This window comes from Danio aesculapii, chromosome 24 (assembly GCF_903798145.1).
Source record: "Danio aesculapii chromosome 24, fDanAes4.1, whole genome shotgun sequence".
NCBI classification, from domain to species: Eukaryota; Metazoa; Chordata; class Actinopteri; order Cypriniformes; family Danionidae; genus Danio; species Danio aesculapii.
The window spans coordinates 15,685,152-15,708,558 of record NC_079458.1 but is presented as its reverse complement, the minus strand read 5'-3'; the positions used below and the strand labels follow the sequence as shown (position 1 = coordinate 15,708,558).

The following is a 23,407-nucleotide window of genomic DNA, read 5'->3' as shown; positions in this document are numbered from 1 at the left end:
AACATAATTCATGCATTCTTAGTTTGTCTAATGCCTTGAAACGGGCATATACAAGTGTAAGAATTAAGAGAAAATTAAGGGAGGGAATACTTAGATTACAAATACATTACAGGTACTTTGGGGCAAAATCTTGGGTTCTAAATGTCCTTTTTAATATTGGAGATTGTTTGTATATAGACAAAAAGGGAAAGCAAAGAGAGGGTTTGGTCACACTTTATTTTGATGGTCTGTTTGTTGAATTTAAGTTACATTGCATCTACATGCCAACTCATACTCATTAGATTATAAGTAGACTGTTAGGTTAGGGTTTGGGTTGGAGTTAGGGTTAGTGTAAGCTGACATGTACTTGCAAAGTTTCTTATAGTCAGTTCAATGTCTGTTGAAGGAGCAGTATCAAGAGATATTAAGCAGACAGTCTACTAATACTATAATGGACCATCAAAATAAAGTGTTACCAAGGGTTTTCCTACTTTTTTTCCTCTTATCTGCAATTTTCCTTTGAATACCAAGCAGAGAGGTCCAAAGGAATATGCTACTGTAAGTGTCCTGATAAATGGTGTCACCCTGGGATTTTCATCGTCAGACTCACTGGCACCGGGTGTCATAAAATGTCATAAAAACCCAGATTCTTTTAGGGGTAACAATGGAATTTCACCTTCAGACTATATGTTACAAATTTATTTAATTTTTATTATTATTATTAATTCAACCCAAAACTATTGATTGTTGGCTCAAACATTAGTATTTAAGGTTTTAAATGTAATTTTGTGGCACTAATTCGTTTTAAAGAAAAGGTGTTACTGACTCCAAACATTTGAATGCAAGAGTATATAAAGATCTGCTTTATTGTATTGATTTAAAACACATTTTATGTTTTTGAAACAAAAATGAATTGTATGATATTAAAGTTTTCATAGATATTTGCAGAATTCATTTTAAATGTTGTTGTGTGCACTACATAGGGGTGGAATGCTGTGCCGTATCTGGAAAGCCATTCAGCGACATCGCAACAAAGGACTTCGAAAGGTCAAAAACGACGAGGGAAATTCAGAAGGATGAAATCAACAGGAAGTGGTTGATAACGGACAGCCGAGCCGGCAAAATCCACCCTCCTAATACGAGAGAGCATCCCCATCATTTCATCATGCTCTGCCCTGGTTACTTGTTTATTTGTCTTTCGGCTATGACCTAATGTTTTTGTGCTATTTTAGTATATGTTTAAACTCTCTCCAGGATTTCCATCTTATTTCCATGCAGTTTTGATAGAAAAACCAAAAGGGATGCAAAACGGCTCTATCCAGGAAAGACCGTTCTTTCCGCTTTGTACACTTCCGCGCTGAGAGGATTGGCCCTTTCCAAATAACCTGGGAACGGTGTTACCTACTTCACATGGGACTTCAGATCATGCCATTTTAAATGACAGAAAACCTATTTAGGTATCTGTTTACATTAGCATTACAAGTCTGGAAAATGTGTATTATAAAGGAATTTTGGAGGGACTGTCTTGACAAAATGATTACAGACCTCTTGGACCAGGGCTGTAGAGCCTCTTTTAATAAGTTTGAATGTAATTACTCTAGTACAGTACGTAGCTAAATAACACGTGCCTTAACGTTAATCTGTAACTCGAGTAGCTCTGGCGCATTTTTTTCTATAAATGTGTGCAAGACCAGGCTTGCAGAAAGTAAACCATGCGGTTCACCAAAACATCAGGCCACTTTCCACAAACATGTGTCTGCTTTCTTTTTAAGGAAGCAGGCTTTTGAATGTGACATTTTTTTCAGATGTCTCAAGTTTGAACAGAAGATACAATGAATCAACCTGCCAACCAATAAGTGATCGGTACAGATAACTATCTGTTCAACTTTTCCATGATTTCTCAGCCGCCGTGTTTGAATGTTGACGCAAAAAATTTGATGCGTTTTGGTGGAGTGGTTGCGCTTTGAGGTGCATTGTTTTGTCTAAGCTATTTCAATTATTTCCGAACTGATGTGTCCATGATAAACATGACTAAACGTAGTTGTAAACCGGATATTCAGGCTGTGACTGAAACCAAACCCCAACTTTCGTTAGCTGGATTGCAAAACATTTCAGGTGAAGAAGATGTGACTTTCTTTACAGCCTTGAGCTAGCGTCATGGCTAATAGCAACTAATAGTTTTTCCGATGAATTGTCGCATCATTTGGTATATAAAAAGCAAGTCATTCGACCAGCTCCAGATATTTGGCATAGTGGATGCTATGAAAAATGTTGCAGTCGATGGGAACACAACGAAATGACGTGCATTTACATTCAGTACATGCAATCAAGTTATTTTTAAAAGACTATCAAATGTTTTTTAAGGACCTAAACTGTTGTAGCATTTCCTATTGTGTATCATGTAACCTTTAGTCATTTGTGTTGTTTTGTCATTGAGCTTTTTCCTTTGCGCTGCAATGTTTTATATTTTAATATAGATATGATTTCAACTGAAGGTCAATCATACACATTTTATGTGTTTGCACACGTATTAAAGGGATAGTTTAACTCAAAATGTAAATTCTGTCATTTACTCACCTTTTACTTTAAACCTTTATAAGTTTCTTTCGTCTGTTTAACACAAAAGAATGTACTTTTAAGAAAGCTGTAATCATTTACTTACATAATATTTCTTTTTCCTACTATGGAAGTCAGTGGTTTTTATAGAAGAAAGAAACTCATAAACGTTTGGAACCCCTTGAGCAGTGTTTCTCAGCCACCAGCTCTGCACATGTCTCCTTAACCAAACACACCTGATTCAGATCATCAGCACAATAGCAGATACTGAAAGACTTGTAATGAGTGAGACAGATAAAGGAGACATCCAAAACATGCAGTGTTGGTGGTCCTCCAGGAACGTGGGTGAGAAACACGACACTTGAGTGTGAGTAAATAATAAGTCAAGTTTTGTTTTTGTGTGAACTGTCCCTTTAAGAGTCAATTGCTTTTTGAAAACATCAGGTGTTGGACAAGGAATCACATTTCGATTCCCAATCAAAACATTAAATGATAAAGATAAACTATTCATTGGTAGTCGACAACAACAAAAATGTGGTTCATTGCATCCTGGTTGTGTTATTTATTTAGTTTAGTTCCCCATACAATCACAGACCAACAAAAAAACAATCATGTCTACACCTTTTAAAATCTAATCTTATACACAATTTAAATCGAGGTCCATTACTGTGCTCTTGTACAGTAGTGCAGTTTTTGTAAATGTGCGAGCTTTGCTATCTCAACCTCGGTGTCCACTAAACAAGCCTCTGAAAAGATTGGAACTGTGTGGTTTGACTCTAATATGAACACAGCTTGGACCAAAGGTGATTAAACAAATCCAAACAGGACACAAGATGTGACAATAAAAACAACACCGTAAACCAACATGCCTGTTTTTATAGTTTTTTTTTTTGTCATGTCTGTCAAAGTGGAAAGTTGGCCATTTTGATTCAATTCAACCATCAGAAACCCTTCTCCTTGCAGCAGACTTTCATTTGTGTGGAAGAATTGTCCTGGTGTTGTTTTGATGATACATTTTATAAGCTTATCAGTAGATTTAAAGTGATTAAAAAATACCAGCACATTTTGAAGGTCACATCGATAGCATATCAGCAGACTCTGTTGATTTGCTTTTTGATTTGTTTAACATCTAAAGTTAAATACGTCATGGATGACATTGCTTCTGTTATAGTCAGAAAAAGGACTGGGAGACCAAAAATACCTTGGAGAAACTCAGCAGTACAAATGATAAAAAGACGAGCTGAGTGCATGTGGAGAAAGACGAAACTTGATGCCTTTAATGTAAAACTAGGCATTGCTTGGCAGACTTTCTTTTTAAAATGTATTACAGCAACTTAAATAACACTCGCACTCTCTTTGCAACAGTAGAGATACTCACACCCCCCAGTATGATTATTCTCTCTGAAAGCAAATGCAATGAATTTGCTCATCTTTTCTGATAAGATAAATAATATCAGAAAGGCAGTCAGCTCATCTAATCAGCCATGTTGTACCGACATGTTGGCAGACAGGCTGAACCACAACTTAAGAAATAAAACATTAATTTCTAAATTAATGGTAAAATCTGGGAAGAGATCTTACAGATTATGAAACAGCAACCTGTAGTCTTGATATTCTTCCTACATCATTCTTCAAAATGGTGTTCAAACTGTTTAGAAAGGGATCTCTGATAAGTGATAAATGCTTCACTTCTTTCAGGAACTTTTCCAAACTCAGTTGGTAAATCCCTCTTGAAAAAGAGCAGCCTGGATATCATCTTATTGAGCAACTACAGGCTGGTTTCAAAACTAACTTTCATTGGCAAAAGTATTGAAAAGTTAGGTTAACAAGTTCTTAACCTGCAAGGGATGTTTAGACAATTTTCAATCTGGTTTCAGAGCACATCATAGTACAGAGAGTGCCCTTATAAAGATAATCAGTGCTATTTGCCTAAATACAATTCAGGCAAACTGAGTGCTGGTATTGCTTGATCACAGTGCTGCATTTGACACTGTCAAACACAGCATACTTTGCTTTTACAAAAGCATACTTTTGTCCTCAAATGGTTCAGATCTTACCTTGAAGGAAGAGGTTACCATGTCAGAATAGGTGACTGTAGCGGGGAGGGTATGTCTGGGCTGCACATAACAGAGAAAAGCAGATTGGGAGATCGGCTGCTGAAAAAGTGGGTCAATCAAAGCAGGAGAGCCTGGAGAGCTCATCCAGGCCGGAGAGTCGCTTGAGAAGCGAGACGGCGGACCAGAACGAGAGATAGATGTGCCTAGAGAGTATGACTGCCACAGGTGCGCCCTTATTTTAAAAATTAAAATAAAACTGTTTGTACCTTTATCACTGACCCTGCCTTCTTCTCCTGGGTTTCGGCACCAGTGTAGTAAAGTTCATTTTAGATGTTAGAAGAAGAATGCAGAGTCCGCGATAAAGGTACAAATAGGCTTTATTTAGTTTTCAAAATAAAGGAGCACTTGTGGCCGTCGTACTGTCTCGGCTCATCTCTCTCTCATTCTGGTCCACCATCTTGCTTTTTAAGCCTCTCTCTGGCCCGATCACTAAGGGGAAACAGGTGTTAATCATTGCTTTGATTGACCCACTTTTCAGCCGCCGCTCTCCCAACCTGCTTTTCTCTGTTGTGGGCATCCCGGACATGCCCTCCCCACCACAGTGACCATATGTCACTGACTTCCAGTGAAGTCCTTGCATTTGGGAATAGAGATGAGGTTCTCAAAGTGAATATGTACCTTGGCTCTAGGGGTCAAGCATAATAAAATAAGGAAGAATCATAAGTTTTAGTAGTCATGTCAAAGCAGTAACTAAATCAGCATACTTTCATCTCAAAACATTGAAGACTTAGAGAATGCCAGTGAAGGCCAGTGAAGACTTAGAGAATCTTGTTCATGCTTTTATGACCAGCAGGGTGGATTACTGTAATGGACCCCTCACTGGCCTTCCCAAAAAACAGCCAGACGGTTGCAGCTCATCTAGAATGCTGCTGCCAGGATTCTGCCAAAACCCCCAAAAATTGTATTCACGTTTATGTAAAGCACTATTGTGTATGAAATGTGCTATATAAACACACTTGCCTTGCCAAATTTATGTTAGCAGTGTATTAATCATGTGTGAAACGTGAGCAATATGCTAATTAATCATGCTAGAAGCAGGTTAGCAGCATGTTAAGTTATGCTAGAAAACATGTTGTTAATGTTCTAAACTTGTTAGCAACCTTTTAAAACATGTTAGTAATATGTTTCTCCATAATGTGCTTTTTTTTAGGTTTAACCCGGGTTTCACTTAGAGAACTCAGTCATGTTTAAATCTTTAGTTTTGTCAAGTCAATGTTAAAGATTTCTTTTAAATTTAACTGAACTGTGTAATCAGTTTTTGTGTATGAGCTCATATTTGTTCCTCAGCTATTCAAAACATGTGGTAGTAGTGTAGGGGGAATTTTACATACACTGAGGTTTTCAGTAGAATTCATTTTCTGTCAAGTAGACACTCATAAGGGACTAAAAACAACATCTCAAGCACAAAACAACATCCGTACTGTGGAAATGATGCATAATGGCATGTTTTGATGTATGCACAGATAAACCAGTCTGTATGGAATATGTTTTGAAGTGGTAAAAATGTCGCTATCTTTATCAAGCAGGGATCATGCGAGTTTCTTGAAGCAAGATTGTTCACAAAAGCTTCAATTATATGAGCTGTTACATTCGTAAAGACTGTAGCTGGAAAGTTTCCAGTTTGTTTCTGTTTGCTATGACTAAAAATATAAAGAGTTCCGATGCAAAAGACACACCACCTGAAATCAACTTCTAAAATTTGCATTTTTCACAGGTTCCTACAGTGTGTGTTCATTAATTTCAAATTTATGGAAAAGATGTTCTTTTCAGTGCCTTTAGCATGAATTAAATGAACATGAACATAGGAGGCTGAGAAAATAACTCTAGAAAAACAGTTTCAGAGCAACGCTTCATTTACAGTGCATCCGTGAAGTATTCTTAGTGGTTCACTTTTTCCACATTTTTTATGTTACAGCCTTATTCCAAAATTAATTAAATTAATTTATTTCCTCAAAATTTTACACACAATACCTCATAATGACAATGTGAAAAAAACATTATTTGAAATTGTTGCAAATTTATTAAAAATAAAAAAACCTGAAAAATCACAAGTACATAAGTATTCACAGCCTTTGGGCTGAAGCTCTAAATTGAGCTCTAAATTGAGGGTTGACAGTGCATGTCAAAGCACAAACCAAGCATGAAGACAAAAGAATTGCCTGTAGACCTCCTAAACAGGATTGTCTTGAGGCACAAGGCTGGGGAAGGTTACAGAAAAATTTCTGCTGCTCTGAAAGTTCCAATGAACACAGTGGCCTCCATCGTCCGTAAGTGGAAGATGTTTGGAACCACCAGGACTCTTCCTAGAGCTGGCCAGCCATCTAAGCTCTGTTTGCAAAAGACACAGAGTGATTAAAATTGAACTTTTTGGAATGAATGCCAGGCGTTACGTTTGGAGAAAACCAGGCACCGCTCATCACCAGGCTAATACCATCCTTACAGTGAAGCATGGTGGTGGCAGCATCATGCTGTGGGGATGTTTTTCAGCAGCAGGAACTGGAAGACTAGTCAGGATAGAGGGAAAGATGAATGCAGTAATGTACAGAGACCTCCTGAATGAAAACCTGCTTCACAGTTCTCTTGACCTCAGACTGGGGCGACGGTTCATCTTCCAGTAGTACAATAGCTGCATTTCCACTGTCAGGCCAGTGTGAGGCAGGGCTTTTATCGGATCGGGCCGGGCTGGGCCGGGCCTATCGCCTGGAAGGTTGAGTAGTGAGGCCGAAATCATGTCACGTTTCCACTGTCGGGCTAGTAGCTCGCAGCGAGTCACGCAAACACCGCCCCCAGAACGTCCCCCGAATCAAACGTCTCACAACCTGCTTAGTTAAACGGGAATCAGACAGATAAAGCACATCATCGCATCATCACAAAACGATTAAAATGAAGATAACACTTACATTAAGACTTACATTACACAGATTACACTACAGCTTTATATGTCTATACGCACAGGCCTACGCATTTTCATTCACTATATTTTGTTTACGACCGACTATTAGCATCGTGCATCGAGTGGTCTCGCCACTAACGGAGGGACCCAGCACAGTGAGCGCACCCACCCATAATATAAAACCACAGAATTTATTCGGTAATAACTCTGCCCAGACGTAAAACATATGAATATTTCCTGAGGCTACATGACACTTAATAGGTAATTCCCCATTTATTTAAGAGAATAATTTAAGGATGTTGCATATTATTCAGTGATCTTAAGTAAAGGAATGGTTTCAGCACATGAGAGCAAGTAATGCAATATAGCCTATATTTCTTTGCGCTCAGCAGCTATCCACTAATAAAGCTCTACATTTATAACTTCATTTTTAAATTTTACATGTTTTACATATAAAAACATAAACATTTGTTTGAGGACACAGAGCACATTTTGGATTTGCAGTTTTCCCCAAATGTGTTTGTAAAGCGGTGCTGAGCAGGACTGGATGACAGAAAAGAAGGTATTGTGTTTCTGCGTTTCACAAAAAGGCTCTGTTTGCATGATTTGATTAATATCATCATATCCAAATACTTTATAAAACATATTTCAAAACTCCACCGTTGTTTATTGTTTTTAGAAAATATCTCAAATCTTTTTTTCAGATAGGCCTTTTGTGAAATTAAAGTTTAATATGGCTTTAAAACAGTTTAATTTCTGTATTGTATACACCTACATTGTTCTAGCTTTTGTTTGTTTTATATTGGTTTATTTATTTAATGTGTTTTTATTATATCTGATGATTGTAATTCTTTAAATGATTTCAATATAGCTTAGGCTATTTTATCAATACACACAGGCATCTAAACACGCACGTATCATGCACAAACACACCTTTAAAACTTGACCAAAACTCTCGACAACCTGTACTGGCTGCTGTGCCTTTAATATGTTGTAAAGATTATTATGCGTTATTGAAACATCACGGAGGACGCAGCAACTAAGGAATAGTTACTTATAAGTTAAAACTTTATTATTTTATGCAACAGCCTTTCATTTAAAAAGGAAACATAAGGAGGATCATAAGCAAAAAGATCCAGAAAAGATGTTTTATGGAATCTCCTATCTTAAACTGACCAGCTATATGGTTTTCTTTCCCTTATTTATTTATTTGTTTACCGCATGTACTCATGTGCGATCAGAAAACTTGTGTAATGATGGCATGCCATCTTTACCAGACGCGGGCAAAGTCCGCCTCTCCTTTCCCTCCACCCTGAAGCCCCAGCTGGCCCTTTTTGGCCCAAGGTATTTGGTGGGCTGAAAAAGGCCGGTAGCTGGCCCCGCTTTGGCCCGATCAGGCCCCATAAGTGACAGTGGAAACGCGACCGGCCTTGGCTCACCCTGGCTCGTTCGCTTTAGGTGCATATCAATGGAGTGGCTTCACAACAACTCGTGGAATTTCCTTAAGTGGCCCAGCCAGAGCCCAGACCCAAATCCTATTGAACATCTCTGGAGAGATCTGAAAATGGCTGTACACTGTTGTTTCCCATCCAACCTGATAGAGCTTGAGAGGAATGCAAAGAGGAATGGGCAAAAATTCCCAAAGGCAGGTGTGACTAGCTTGTGGCATCATATTCAAAGAGACTTGAGGCTATAATTTCTGCCAAAAGTGCATCAACGAAGTATTGAGCAAAGGGTGTGAATACTTACAGTATGTACATGTGATTTTTCAGGTTTTTTATTTTCAATAAATTTGCAACAATTTCAAAAAATCTTCTTTCCCATTGTCATTATGGGGTATTGTGTGTAGAATTTTGAGGAACTAAATTAATTTAATCTATTTTGAAATAAGGCTGTAACATAAAAAAACGTGGAAAAAGTGAAGCGCTGTGAATACTTTCTAGATGCACTGTAAAGTTGAAGTCAGAATTATAGCTGTTCTAAACTATTAGCCCCCTGTATATTTTTTCCCCAATTTCAGTTTCATGGAAGTAAGATTTTTTCAACACATTTCTAAACAATAGTTTGTTCTGTAGACAATTGGGGAGGAAAATACTGCTTATGAGGGCGTATAATATTGAAAAACCTTCAAAACTGCTTTTATTGTAGCTGAAATAAAACAAGACAAGACTTTCTCCAGAAGAAAAAATAATACCAAGAAAACTGATGTTTACAAATGTTAAAAAAGCTGTGTTAAAGTTTATAGGGAAGGACATTTAAGCATGATCTGTTGCGGACGCAAAGCATAATAGGAAGCTTTAGTCAACTTAAAAGAATGTCTGGTATTCAACCCATGCAGTCATGGAAATGAACTTACAAGTTATTTTACGAATAAGATATACTTAAGAAAAATTGCGTGGATGTGTCTGCCTAAAAATAAAGCTTGTGCAATAGTACATTGCATTACATTAATTAAATTGTTTTGAAATATTTTTACAAATAGGCATAATTGATTCAGTGAAATTGATTGCTGAATATTGTATGACAACACACATATAGATTCCTCATTATCTGTTTCTATGGACCGCTAAAAAACAGTCTGGTTATTGGCCAAAGCATCAGAACAACAAGTTGAGTGTCCATCAGGAAGTGTTTTTTTTATGATCAAGTTTTGTGCTATTAACTACACTTTTTTTCACGTTTTATCTTTGTGACATGATAGATAGGATTTCAGCTAAAGGTCAAACACAAAATTGACGTAATTTGCAAATGTCCTCATGTTTTGGACGTTTTGTATGACCTATTCCGTTATCAAACTAAACATTTGATGATAAAGATAAAGCTCATGTTATGATAAAATTAGAGTTTGCATCACAAATATTTGCTTACATCGTATTAGACAACAACAAAACGGTACTTATTTAGTTTTATTTTATGCAGTCACATTCTGTAAAACATTTTTTGCTTCTTGTTCAAACTACTTATTTAAAATGAGCTCAATCAACACAATTCTTGAGTTTTTGTGCAACAACCTTATTGTTTTATGTTGTGTCTACTTAAATTTGTAAAAACAATTAATTTAACTTAACTTAATGAAACCCAGCATTTATTACGGTAAAGGACTGTAATAGCACTTGTGATTTTTCAGATTTTAGTTTAGTTTAATACAGTAAGTGTGAACATCCATTGTGTTTAACCATATACACAATACAAAACCAAAAGGCATCTGAATGAGTCAAAAACAGGATATGATGTCACAAGATATGTCCATTTTTTTGTTTGCTTGTTTGTTTCAGTCACCATGTTGCTCGTTACACCTCTAGATCTAGAGCAATTTGTTTTACATTGCCTGTAAATAGAGTAGTACAAATTTGTAATGTTTAAATAAATCTATGGGCAACGCAGTTTCCCTAAGTTTCCTTAGGGTGCTCCGGTTTCCCCCACAGTCCAAAGACATGCGGTAGCCTACAGGTGAATTGGGTAAGCTAATTGTCTGTAGTGTATGTGTGTGAATGACTTTGATGGATGTTTCCCAGAGATGGGTTGCAGCTGAAAGGGCACCCGCTGCGTATAACATGTGCGGGATAAGTTGGTGGTTCATTCCACTGTGCCCCGGATTAATAAAGGGATTAAGCCGAAAAGAAAATGAATGAATGAATGAAATCTATCTAGCTTATTAGTTTGAACCTGTGGCATCACTTGAGGCTCCTAATTGAGACACAAACAGGAAAAGCTGCATGTAGAATGTCCAAATCCACAGCATTCAACCAAAAGGATGACTTATTAGCCATCACAGAGGATACAGGAGAGGATTTCTGAATGAACCAACTATGCTGGTAAGCTGTCAAAATGACAACATGTTGGATGTATTTCTTAATTTCATGCTACCCAAATATAGAACACTTTTGTAATGGCTTTCAAACTACAGAAAGCGTTTTTGATGCACTGCTGATTTATTACCACATCTTCGTTTCGCATTCATTTTTGCATGATTTAATGTACAGTAGCCTATTTCGACTTTAGTCAAAGTCTTATTACATTTAATACATCAACAGTTAAATTAATCCACGGTTTATTTAAATTCGACGATTTATTGCCTCGTTGGTTAGATAAACGCGATTCGCGCGCAATCTCAGGACAGACTGGATCTAACCCAGACGATACAGGGCTCATCTCTGTAAGTTACCTTTAAAAACATAAAGAGGAGGAGCTGTCTAGTACAGCTCTGTTAATAGGGGGTGCCAAATACACGTCTGTAAGTCGTGAAACCTATTTATGAGTTAATTCTTTAAATTTGGTTTTAAAGCAAAGCAACTCAAAAGAGCCGACATTTTGTTTCTTGCGTGAACGTGGCCTAAAGAACATTTTGTGAAACAGAGAAGCTGAGAATAATAGAAAGTTCCTTTGGGGACAAATGTTTAACATCATGCCCTGTCGACAATAAACAGCAGACTTTGAACAGCCCTGATCTCATGCTTGGAAAATTCAAGTGGCCATTAAGATGATTAATGAGTTGGCTATGTAATGTTAATATTTAACAGAACAACACTTTAGGATTTCAGTACATTTTTAAGGCTTTTCTAGGAACTTGTGAACATTGAGATAAATTCCAAAAATACAGAACTATTATAAACATTAATAAACTGCATGTATTTGAGGGCTCTCATGTGAATCATGCAGAAATATGTTGTTAAATGCGAAATACAGTATGCGTTCAATGGCACTGAATATGTTTACAATATACTGTGTATATATATATATATACATATATATGTATATGTAGCCTAAATGAAAGCAATATTATTAAATACACTCTCAGAAATAAAGGTACAGGAGCTGTCACTGGGGCAGTACCTTTTCAAAAGATACATATTTGTTCCTGAAGGGTCCATAATGGTACATCAACGGTACTTTTTAGGTACATTTGGGTACAAATATGCACCTCTGTACCATTGTGGACTCTTTGGGTACAAATATGTATCTTTTGAAAAGGTACTGCCCCAGTGACAGCTCCTGTACCTTTATTTCTGAGAGTGTATAGAAATATAAACAAAATGACTTCATAAATAACATTCATTCAAGAGAAATAAACACCTAATTTATTTCTTCAGGTTTAAAAGAATCATACTAACAAATGCACACAAGTATTTATGCATTTTATTAAATAACTTTTCCACATTACGTTTCACAGAGAGTAATTTTTCACATTTTTAGTCTGACTGTCTAAGCTGTTTTAACATTCCTTCCTCATTTGCAATATTTTACACCTGAACCTCACACGAGGTGGCTCATGTCACTGCTATAGTACACGACGTCATTCTGTGTTATTTATAGCCTTGAAGGTCATCATAGCTTTCTAATTTTAGACGATACTGTATATAAATAGAAGCTATAAAAACCTGGACAAATTTGAATCTATTAAGCCCATTCACATTCACACATTATTGTTGTGCTAATTTTCATAAGTTAAAAAAATTGAAGGTCACATCCAAATTAGCCAGTCCTATTTTACAATTTCCTATAAGAGTTATTCATTCATCTCTGCACATTTTATCCAATTTTAACAGATGGAACTAGTGACATTCTGGATTAAAATAATATCCATTCATAAAAAAAGGATATTATTAAAGCTACTGTTTGATGTACATCATTTGCACCATCTCCCTTCAGTTTTTTTCCTATTTCTTCTACAGAATTATTTATTCAACCATTGCATACATGATTAATTTTCTTTATTCACTTTAATACAATTTATTCAACTTACAGAGTAATTTGTTTTCTATTTCAGTAATTTTGCATGACCACTGATCTGTTGAAACAGCGACAACTGCAGTGAAGAAAACGAAAAGATTTTATTTCAAGTGAAATATCTTGATGTAATCTAGAACTACTTTGAAGTAGGACAAACATTTTGTGAGGACAAAAAGGAACAAAAGCACATGCCATGCTTGAAATCGTAGCCAGAATCTTCTCACAAACTATTGAAAAGTTTTAATCTGCATTCACATTTTTCACTGAACACTAACATCAGACTGTCATCAAACTGAACCAAACCTGCGAGTGTAAACACATAAAAGAGACATTTAATCAAATACTGAAGTTATACTCTCATTGTACTGTTATTTTGAATTCTCAGGGGTTGAATTACCAAGACAAAATATAATTTGTTTTAATACATCTGTGTGTGGGAGACACAGTGGCGCAGTAGGTAGTGCTGTTGCCTCACAGCAGGAAGGTCGCTGGTTCAGTTGGCATTTCTGTGTGGAGTTTGCACGTTCTCCTTGTGTTTGCGTAGGATTCCTCTGGGTGCTCCGGTTTCCCCCACAGTCCAAAGACATGCAGTACAGGTGAATTGGGTAGGCTAAATTGTCCGTAGTGTATGTGTGTGAATGAGGGTGTATGGATGTTTCCCAGAGATGGGTTGCCGCTGGAAGGGCATCCGTAATGCAAACATATGATGGATTTAGGTTACACACAAAGCATAAAGGCTCTAAAGAGTTATCGAAATCACATAGATTTAATCTATAACATCAGCATTTCTTCTCTAAAATGATAGATTGTTTACAGTAATGACAAAAAAAAAATCGAACAAAAAAAGGCGGAAAAAAAAAACTCTTTTATTTTAAAACCTTAACTGCGGAAAACAAGATACGAGTAGGAAACATCTACTATCTGTCTTCTTGCAAAATATACCACTTAAAAAATAAAAATAAACCAGAATTTCACAAAACATTCATTCATTCATTTTCTTTTTGGCTTAGTCCTTTTATTAATCTAGGGTTGCCACAGCGGAATGAACCGCCAACTTATCCAGCATATGTTTTACACAGCGGATGTTTAACGCAACCCATCACTGGGAAACATCCATACACACTCTTTCGCACACACACTCATACATTATGGTCAATTTTAGCATACCCAATTCACCTGTACCACATATCTTTGGACTTGTGGGGGAAACCGGAGCACCTGGAGGAAACCCACACAAAACATAATAAATTGATATAATGACAGCATCCAAAATTTTAATCATACAAACTTTACAGATTCAGAATCCTTATTCATTTAATTTTATTGTAGTCATAATTACAGGTTTGCATCATATTGTAGTTTTTCCAAAATTGTGGTTGTACTTTATTTTAAAGTGCATTTACAATGCAATTGCATTATACTTCACTAAAAAAAGTACAATTATAAGCTAAAGGTAATAAAAAAGGTAAAATAAGCATGTAAAATAATAAAATATTACCCAGTAAATGTAATTATATAAAAAGCAATTAGTTACCTTTCTTAAAAAAGATGAGTAAACCCATTGCCTTAAAAGAGAAAAGTTAACTTAAAAAAAGTGAGTTAAGCCATTGTAAGTTGACTTAACCTAATTTTAAAAAGTTATGCACATAGTTCATTCACTGTAAAAAAAAAATGCTGGATTTCACAGTCTCATCTCAATGCAAATCAATTCACTTAGCTTAATAGTGTTTACAATTGTACGTTAATTTAACAAAATAAAAATTAAATTGTCCCTTAAACACTGAACTGTTGTTTCAGCTCATGTTAAAGAAGTAGATTAAACAAGCAGCAAAACATCTTTTTGAGGGTTTGCTTTAATAAAATCAACGAATCGTTTTAAAAGCAACAGATTTACTTGCTTTCAACGAATTGATTTTTACAGTGTAAACACATGCACGTGTCAAATGTAAGTCTAAAATAAAAGTGTTAAGGAAGATAAAAGTGAAAAAGAAATACTTCCAAAATTTGACATTTTCACACCTTTTATATGCACATACACTATATGATGCATAATAACCCTTGACCTGACCCTGAAACTGACCCTACAACAAGTGCATACTGTTAATAAAATAAAATCATCAAAATAATCAATATTTTTTTTCTTTCTACAAAATTAAATTCATTTATTTATTCATTTTCTTTTCAAGTTAGTCCCTTTATTAATCAGGGGTCGCCACAGCGGAATGAACCGCCAACTTAGCATATGTTTTACGCAGCGGATGCCCTTCCAGCTGCAACCCATCACTGGGAAACACCTATACACTCTCATTTACACACATACACTACGGCAGTGATCACCAAACTTGTTTCTGGAGGGCCGGTGTCCTGCAGATTTTGGCTCCAACCCTAATCAAACACACCTGAACAAGCTAATCAAGGTCTTCCTAGGTATACTAGAAACATCCAGGCAGGTGTGTTGAGGCAAGTTGGAGCAAAATCCTGGAGGGACACCGGCCCTCCAGGACCGAGATTGGTGACCCCTGCACTACGGTCAATTTCGCCTACCCAATTCACCTATAGCGCACGTCTTTGGATTTGTGGGGGAAACTGGAGCACCTGGAGAAAACCCACGCAAATGCGGGGAGAACATGCAAACTCCACACTGAAATGCTCACCCAGCTGAGGCTCGAACCAGCGACCTTCTTGCTGTGAAGCGACATCGCTACCCACTGCGCCACCATGCCACCCCACAAACAAAATGTTGATAAAAAAGGAAGTTTGTTTTATTTTTTTTATAGCATAGCATATTACAAAGTAACACTTGAAGGTTCGAAATCAGGACAGATCATGAATAGAAGGAATGTGGTTATGCAAGCAATAAGGAAGTAGATTCATGATGTTGCACGCACACCTGCACCTTCCACTCATTCCCTGCGCAAGTGCGCATCAGAAATCTGAGGGGAGTAGATGCAAAATCAAGAGGTGGGGAAAATCCCAAATAAGGAGTTTAAATCCAGTCCTCCATCGGTCCAATTGAATCACTTCACAGCTCTCCTTCTGCGGATTACAACTCCCCTAATAACTCTTTTAGAAACACTCGAGCACTTTCAAGATGGGCAACAATAAAATCTGCACTTTGTACTTCATCATACTTCTCAGCTTCCTTGTGGAAACCGAGTCTGGTAAGTTAAGAAACATTGACAGGTGTTTATGACTGATACTTGTTGCTTTATAACACATTTATGGCATGGATCAGTTTCAGTTGTAAATATGCATTATAATGTTTCATGCTCTAGGGTGGAAACGTTGAACAAAACGTTACGGGTTTAGTTACGGGATGCTTTCAGCTGCGTTTGCACATTAATCGACAGTCTTGCAATACAAATGGCGTTAAAGCAGATGTGATTAAGTTTGCTTTTGTTATTGTTATTTTGACCAAACTTTAACACAACCTGTTGATGTCCAAATGACTCTTTCCCTCCTTTTTTTCCAGCGAGTTGCTGTTTGAGTTACATTAAGCGTCCCAGACGATGTGCAATTCTGAAAGGATATGATATTCAAGGCATAACTGGAGGTTGTGATCTTCCTGCAATCATGTAAGTATACATATTTACATACTTTGATGCACATTATGGAGGAATTTATTATGTAGTTTACTTTTAATTAGCAAAAAATTTGTTAAAATATATTTCTAAATAATATTGTATTATGAAATAATATTTTTTTATTTAAATATAATATACATTTAATTAATAATGTTATTATATATATTTCTAATGTAATTTATATATAAGAGTTTAGATGCAAAAAAACTCTAAATGCTGTATGAAGCTGCGTGTAGGTAATAAAAATTCTAAAATATAAATATAAAAATATAATTTTTATGGCAAAAATAAGTCCTTTTCCTGGTCTTTAAAGTGAAAAATCTCAACATAAACAAAAAAAATTCATTTTCAATGGAAATTTCGGATGGTACTTAGAGGTTTTTGCATTTGAACTCTTCCTGTGTATGGGGCGGCACAGTGGCTCAATGGTTAGCACTGTCACCTCACAAGAACGTCGGTTCTTCGAGTCCCAGCTGGGCCAGTTGGCATTTCTGTGTGGAGTTTGCATGTTCTCCAAAGACATGCACTATCAGTGAATTGGGTAAACAAAATTGGGCGTAGTGTATGGGAATGAGTGTGCATGGGTCCCAGTACTGGGTTGTGGCAGGAAGGGCATCCGCTGCATAAAACATATGCCAAAATAGTTGGCAGTTCATTCCCATGTGGCGACCTCTGAAATAGAGACTAAGCCTAAGCGACTAAGCCTAAATCTCTTTAGTGTTATTTTTAATTGATTGAAATACAGCAATACACAATGTTTTGACACTAATTAACTGTTCAAATATACGCTAATGTGTTACAAATATATTTAAATAATATTGTATTATGAAACAATACGATTAATGTTTTATTTATAAATTATAAACTTTTAATTATATATAATATTCAACATTTTATACATAGTGACATTTTTAATTGACCGAAATACAGTAATAAACAATGTTTTCCTGCTAATTTACTGTTCAAATATAAGACAAATATATGTTAATGTGTTTATATATTTAAATAGTATTGTATCATGAAATAATATGATTAATAATATATTTAAAATTATTTACATTTAAATATAGAATTATATATAGCTTTACAAATGTGATATATAGTGTTGTTTTTATTTAATTGAAATACAGTAATACACAATATGTTTACACTAATTTACTGTTCAAATATAAGACAAAATAAAAAAATATATATATTTTGTTAATAATATTAAAGTATGTTAACGCATGAAACATTTTCAGTTCTATTTTAAAAGTAATGTTGGCAGTAAATAAATTGCCGACCTTGATTTTTATAGACAAATGTCCAGTGATAATGTTGTCTCTGTCCTGGAGTTCATGGTATTTTGTGTCATTTCAGTTTCCACACCGAGAAAGGAAGATCAATCTGCGCGGATCCATCACAAACCTGGACGCAAGAACGAGTCAAATGCCTAAAGTAAGAGAAAGTTTATCAGCAATCATCATTAAGAAATGCCGTCTTACCACATTTTGTGCTCTTTAAAAAAACATACTCATGTAAAAATGTTCTGTCCCCTTTAGGATGAAGGCAGAAAGAATGAAGTCGACGAGCAGTTTGACCAGTATATTTTAAGGCAAAAACTCTATAATTACTTTATTAAGATAATATATTCTTTATATTGACATTATGTAATTGCACTACTTGTACTCTATGGTAAGAGTTTGTTTTGTTTTAAGAAGTGTTTTTGTTTGTCTTATTTTTTTGTCTTATACTTTTATTTGTTTTTATTTTATAAGTTCACGTTCACGTTTTTTACTTATCCACATACTATTTAAATGTTTCATATATATTTCTAAATGTTACATATATAAGACTTACGTATTTACGGATTCTGCCATTCACAAAGAGTGTTTTGTGTTTTGGTCTTTATTATTGGTAAATGTACGACCGCTTTTGGTTAATCAGTGCTGCCCTCTTCTGTTTAAAACATGGCAGTATATGACAGTAGGAATTTTTTTTTTTCCACTTGAGTGACATTAAATAAACAATTGTGCAGCTGTATAAATATATTGGTTTTGTTTTCTGTTACATTTCACGTTTTTTGTTGTATTTTTAAATAAAAGTCTTTAACTTCAATGCATTTTGGTCATCTCTTTTAAAATAAATAAAAACATAGATTTTAGCCCTAACTACCAGTGGTAAACCTTTTGGTCATGCAAAGCATTTTGGAGCTCAATCAGAACTAACTCGGAATGTATGTTTTGCAATGAGGTCTTAATCTGAGCAGCTATCGAAATGATGTCACATTTACATCACTCCAGATTGACATAGGCAATAATATTTCTCCCTGGTCATGTTAAATATTTTGCGTACTGGTTGTTTTTTTTGTGTGTTACTCTGAATATGGTGTTTGGAAGGGTGTTCTATTGACCTCGTTTCAGTATAAATACCTTGTTAGCAATTTCTTTCCAAGGGGTTGAAAAGTAGTTCGCCATGTTGTCAAAATTGCCAATTTGTGAACAGTCAGCCTTATTTTTCATCATAAATAATGGCTGTTCCCAGTCAGACAACTCACATTTAGGGCTAGGAGTTGATTCCAAAAAAAAAGCATGGATTCAGATGTTGTTTTTTTCTCTACTTTACAAGAAATGGCACTGTAATGCTCACAAATATTTCACCTTGCACATCTGATTGACAGGTAAACTGCATACTTGTTTCAACGGTTTCCTTGTCATGAACATTTTACAAACTCTATTCTTGCTTCATTTTATTTGTTTATTTACTTTTCTTTTATTGTTTTAGCATATTACTATTGGGCATTTACATTGAAAGTCAGAATTATTAACCCCCTGAATTATTAGTCCCCCTGTTTATTTTTTCCCCAATTTCTGTTTAACGGGGAGAAGATTTCTTCAACACATTTCTAAACATAATAGTTTTAATAACTCATTTCTAATAACTGATTTATTTTATCTTTGCTATGATGACAGTAAATAATATTTGACTAGATATTTTTCAAGATACTACTACACAGCTTAAAGCGACAGGATTAAAGGATTAACTTGGTTAATAACTGGTTAGGGTAATTATGCAAGTTATTGTATAATGATGGTTTGTTCTGTAGAAATTAAAAATAGCTTAAATGTTCTTATCGAAATTAAAAATAGCTTAAATGGGCTAATAATTTTAACCTTAAAATGGTTCATAAAAAAATAAAAACTGCTTGTATTTTAGCCGAAATAAAATAAATAAGACTTTCTCCAGAAGAAAAAATATTATCAGAAATACTGTGAAAATTTCCTGAATCTGTTTAAAATAATTTGGGAAACATTTTAAAAAGAAATTTAAAGGGGGGCTAATAATTCTGACTTCAGCTGTATATATGTCACCCTGGATGACTACACCAGACTCACAGGCATGTTTTAGCAATAGCCAAAAATCCATTGTATGGGTCAAAATTATTGCATTTTTTAAGCCAAAAATCATTTGAATATCATGTCCCATGAAGATATTTTGTAAAGTTTTTACCGCAAATGCATAAAAACATAATTTTTGAATAAAAATATGCATTACTATACTTCATTAAGACAGCTTTAAAGGTGATATTCTCAATATTGAGATTTTTTAACACTCTGATTCTGGATTTTCAAAGGATCTCAGCCAAATCTTCATATCTTCATATTTTTTAAAAGGCTCACTGCAGTGACATTTCATGCTGAGATAACTGTTTCTACAATCTTTTTAAATAAAAAATAAAGAACTGATACAATAGTGAGGATTGACTTTCATTATCAAAGATTCCAGACTTTATTTTATTTCAAGTTTCTTTCATTAGCTTTTTTAAATGGAATATCAATTACAACATTGATTTTATAATCATCCTACCATGTTGTTGTTAACACTACCCCAAATAATCACATCCCTCCCTCAACAGCCTCCAACTTCCCATTGAAAAAACTTAAATAAGCATAATTATGTTTAAAAACTATAATAATATTAATAATAAATAAATAACAGTAATAATAAAGATAAATAAATAAAAAAATGAAAAAATAATATATAATAATTATAAATAATAATATTAAATATATATTAATAATATTTAAATATTTATACATATATTTCTGCTCAGTTTAAGAATCAAGAGAATTAGCCAGCAGATAATCTAAAAAGGGGGCCACAACTTGATCCATTAAGTGATTAGACAATTTTTTTCCAATTAAATGGAAGCAAGCACTTTTATCTATGCATCAAAAGAGGGTGGAGAAACAAGTTTGCACTTTAACAGGATGAGACATCTTGTTAGTAAAGTAGCTAAAGCCTTTCCCTAACCCTAACCCAAAAATGACCAGAAGTGGATTTGTGCCCAGATCTATGTCGAATGCATCTATCAAAGTTTTAAATATTTTAGTCCAGTAATCAAATAACTTAGGGCATTCCCACAACATGTAGATGAGATCCGCTGGTGATTGCTTGCACCTATTACATGCATCGCTGACAGAGGGGTATATTTTAGCTAGCATTAGTGTAGAATGGTTGCACTTTATTTTGAGGAATTCTTGTTACAGGGTTAAATAAACTACTGAAAATATTAATTAATTACATGTATTTACTATATGGTTAGGTTTTGAATGCAAATTAGGTTTAGAGGTAGTACTTGTAATTATGCAGAATTAATTGTAATTACTATGAAGTACATGGTAAGTATTACAAGTATTACCCACTTAACTTTAAGCACCTTTAACTGCTGTGTACTTGCATTAAAATGATCATTGCTGGGGTAATGAATTGTCAGACTATGCTCAACAGGGTATTTACAGGTGAAAAGGAATACTTTATTAATGTAAACTCGTATGGATGCATCATTTTCAGCTTTTTTGTAAAACATTTTTAAATATTTTTTCTTACTGCAAATAGAGAAAATACATCAAATCTAATACATGGTAATCTGAAACTCTGTGAAATGGAAGATCGTTGCAGTGGTTTTCAAACACATGAATAAAAGAGAACAAAAACAAGGGGGTTTTATTCACCATTTCCTGCCTAGCTACTTATTTTGTTACACTGCCAAATGTCATCTTTCATTTCAGTTTGTACCTTCAGCAAAGATAGCAAAGGTAAGTTTGCATTTATCTAGTTAAATGTTAGACTTGGGAATATATAGGTCAAGCAGTATGTAAATTACACTGATTTTTGGCTGTCACTTTTACAATAGTGATACTACTTTGATAGCATACTATGAAATAGCATAATATTTGAAAAAAAAAACTTTCTATTTGAGTATATTTTAGCATTTAATTCATTACTGTGATGCAAAGCTACATTTTCGGCAGCCATTGGTCAAGTAATGCTGCTATTTGGAAACTGATATATATTCAGGTGACATCAAAGACATTGTGCTGTACTTTTAAACTTTCTGTTGAGCAATGTATCCTCAAAAACCTGCAGTTTAAAATTCTTAAAAGAATACATTTAAATCAAGTGAATATATACACATTACATACATCATCCACACACACATGATCACATTAAGACTATTGAAAGTTCGCTGTTTCTAGGTATGTGTTTGAGTAAAATGCTAATATTTATTTTATTCTCTAAAGGTCTGATCAAATTTCTTTAAAATTTCAAACATTATTCTCAGAAAATTACTAAATTATAAAATGGTCAGAACAACTATTGTTTTTATTTGTCATGATTGATCGCAAATTGATTATTCATCCAAATATTGATTTCTTAATTCCTCTGAAGTTAAAATATTGTAATTTCATTAAATCTTAATAAATTAGTCATTAAATGGCAACACATAAGTATTCATCATTCTCTTTAATTTAAACCCCTTCCCCCCCACCCAAAAAAATCTACGACATGGGGTTTAGAATAAGACTAAATTATCCGGAAATATTTATTGAAATCAGCATAATTGGGACACTTTTTGTAAGTTTAAAATTTTTTTTTTTTTTGAGTTTTAAACAAGTGCTCACAGTTTCTTTTATCATTTTCAGAGGTATACGGTCATTTAAGACCACCCATCATTATAAGTATTTTTTCTTTCAATGTGCTGACATTCCACTATTGATTGAAATAGTATTATTTTATTAATATTAATATTCAACTTTACAAATAAGTACAGAATAATATCACCTCAACAGAAATTTACTACAGGTACAAAACATATATCTGTTGTATCTTCACAGATCTTATGGAATCACAATCTACACTAGATACAGGTAACCAATTCTTATTTACTTTCACATTTTGAATCTTCATCCACTAAATGTCTCTTTTCCGTCTACAGTTCAGAACAAAACTATTTCTCAATTCAATCAGTGTATTGCAAGGACATTTGAGAGTTGGTGGCACTGCACAGGCCTAAATTTGATGCACCCAAAAAACAAACAACAACAACACATTATTGAAATGATGTTCTAACATGTTTACAGATTCGTATAGTTAATAGCTAATAACAATGACAAAAATAATTGAAAACAAATACAACTTGTAGACATGTAGAATTCATTCCTTTGAAAAAATGACACATAATACATAAGTTCATAATGTTAATAATAAAAATATCAATTTAAAAA

At 34.6% G+C, this 23,407-nt stretch overlaps 2 protein-coding genes across 4 annotated transcripts in view; both read left to right on the top strand.

The window, feature by feature from the left end:
* Nucleotides 1-3,399, top strand: part of map3k15 (mitogen-activated protein kinase kinase kinase 15) — an 84,150-nt gene extending 80,751 nt beyond the window's left edge. For all 3 annotated transcript variants that reach the window (XM_056450168.1, XM_056450167.1, XM_056450166.1), the window contains one exon: nt 963-3,399. In XM_056450168.1, coding sequence (XP_056306143.1) covers nt 963-1,059 — 97 coding nt within the window. In that variant the 3' untranslated portion in view covers nt 1,060-3,399. The remainder of the gene's footprint in view (nt 1-962) is intronic.
* Nucleotides 3,400-16,196: 12,797 nt separating this feature from the next.
* ccl20b (chemokine (C-C motif) ligand 20b) lies at nt 16,197-18,956 on the top strand. The gene is made up of 4 exons (XM_056450859.1): nt 16,197-16,436; nt 16,748-16,850; nt 18,219-18,296; nt 18,401-18,956. The coding sequence occupies exons 1-4, from the start codon at nt 16,367-16,369 to the stop codon at nt 18,450-18,452; spliced, it is 303 nt and encodes a 100-aa protein (XP_056306834.1). The 5' UTR covers nt 16,197-16,366; the 3' UTR covers nt 18,453-18,956.
* The last annotated feature ends 4,451 nt before the right edge of the window (nt 18,957-23,407 follow it).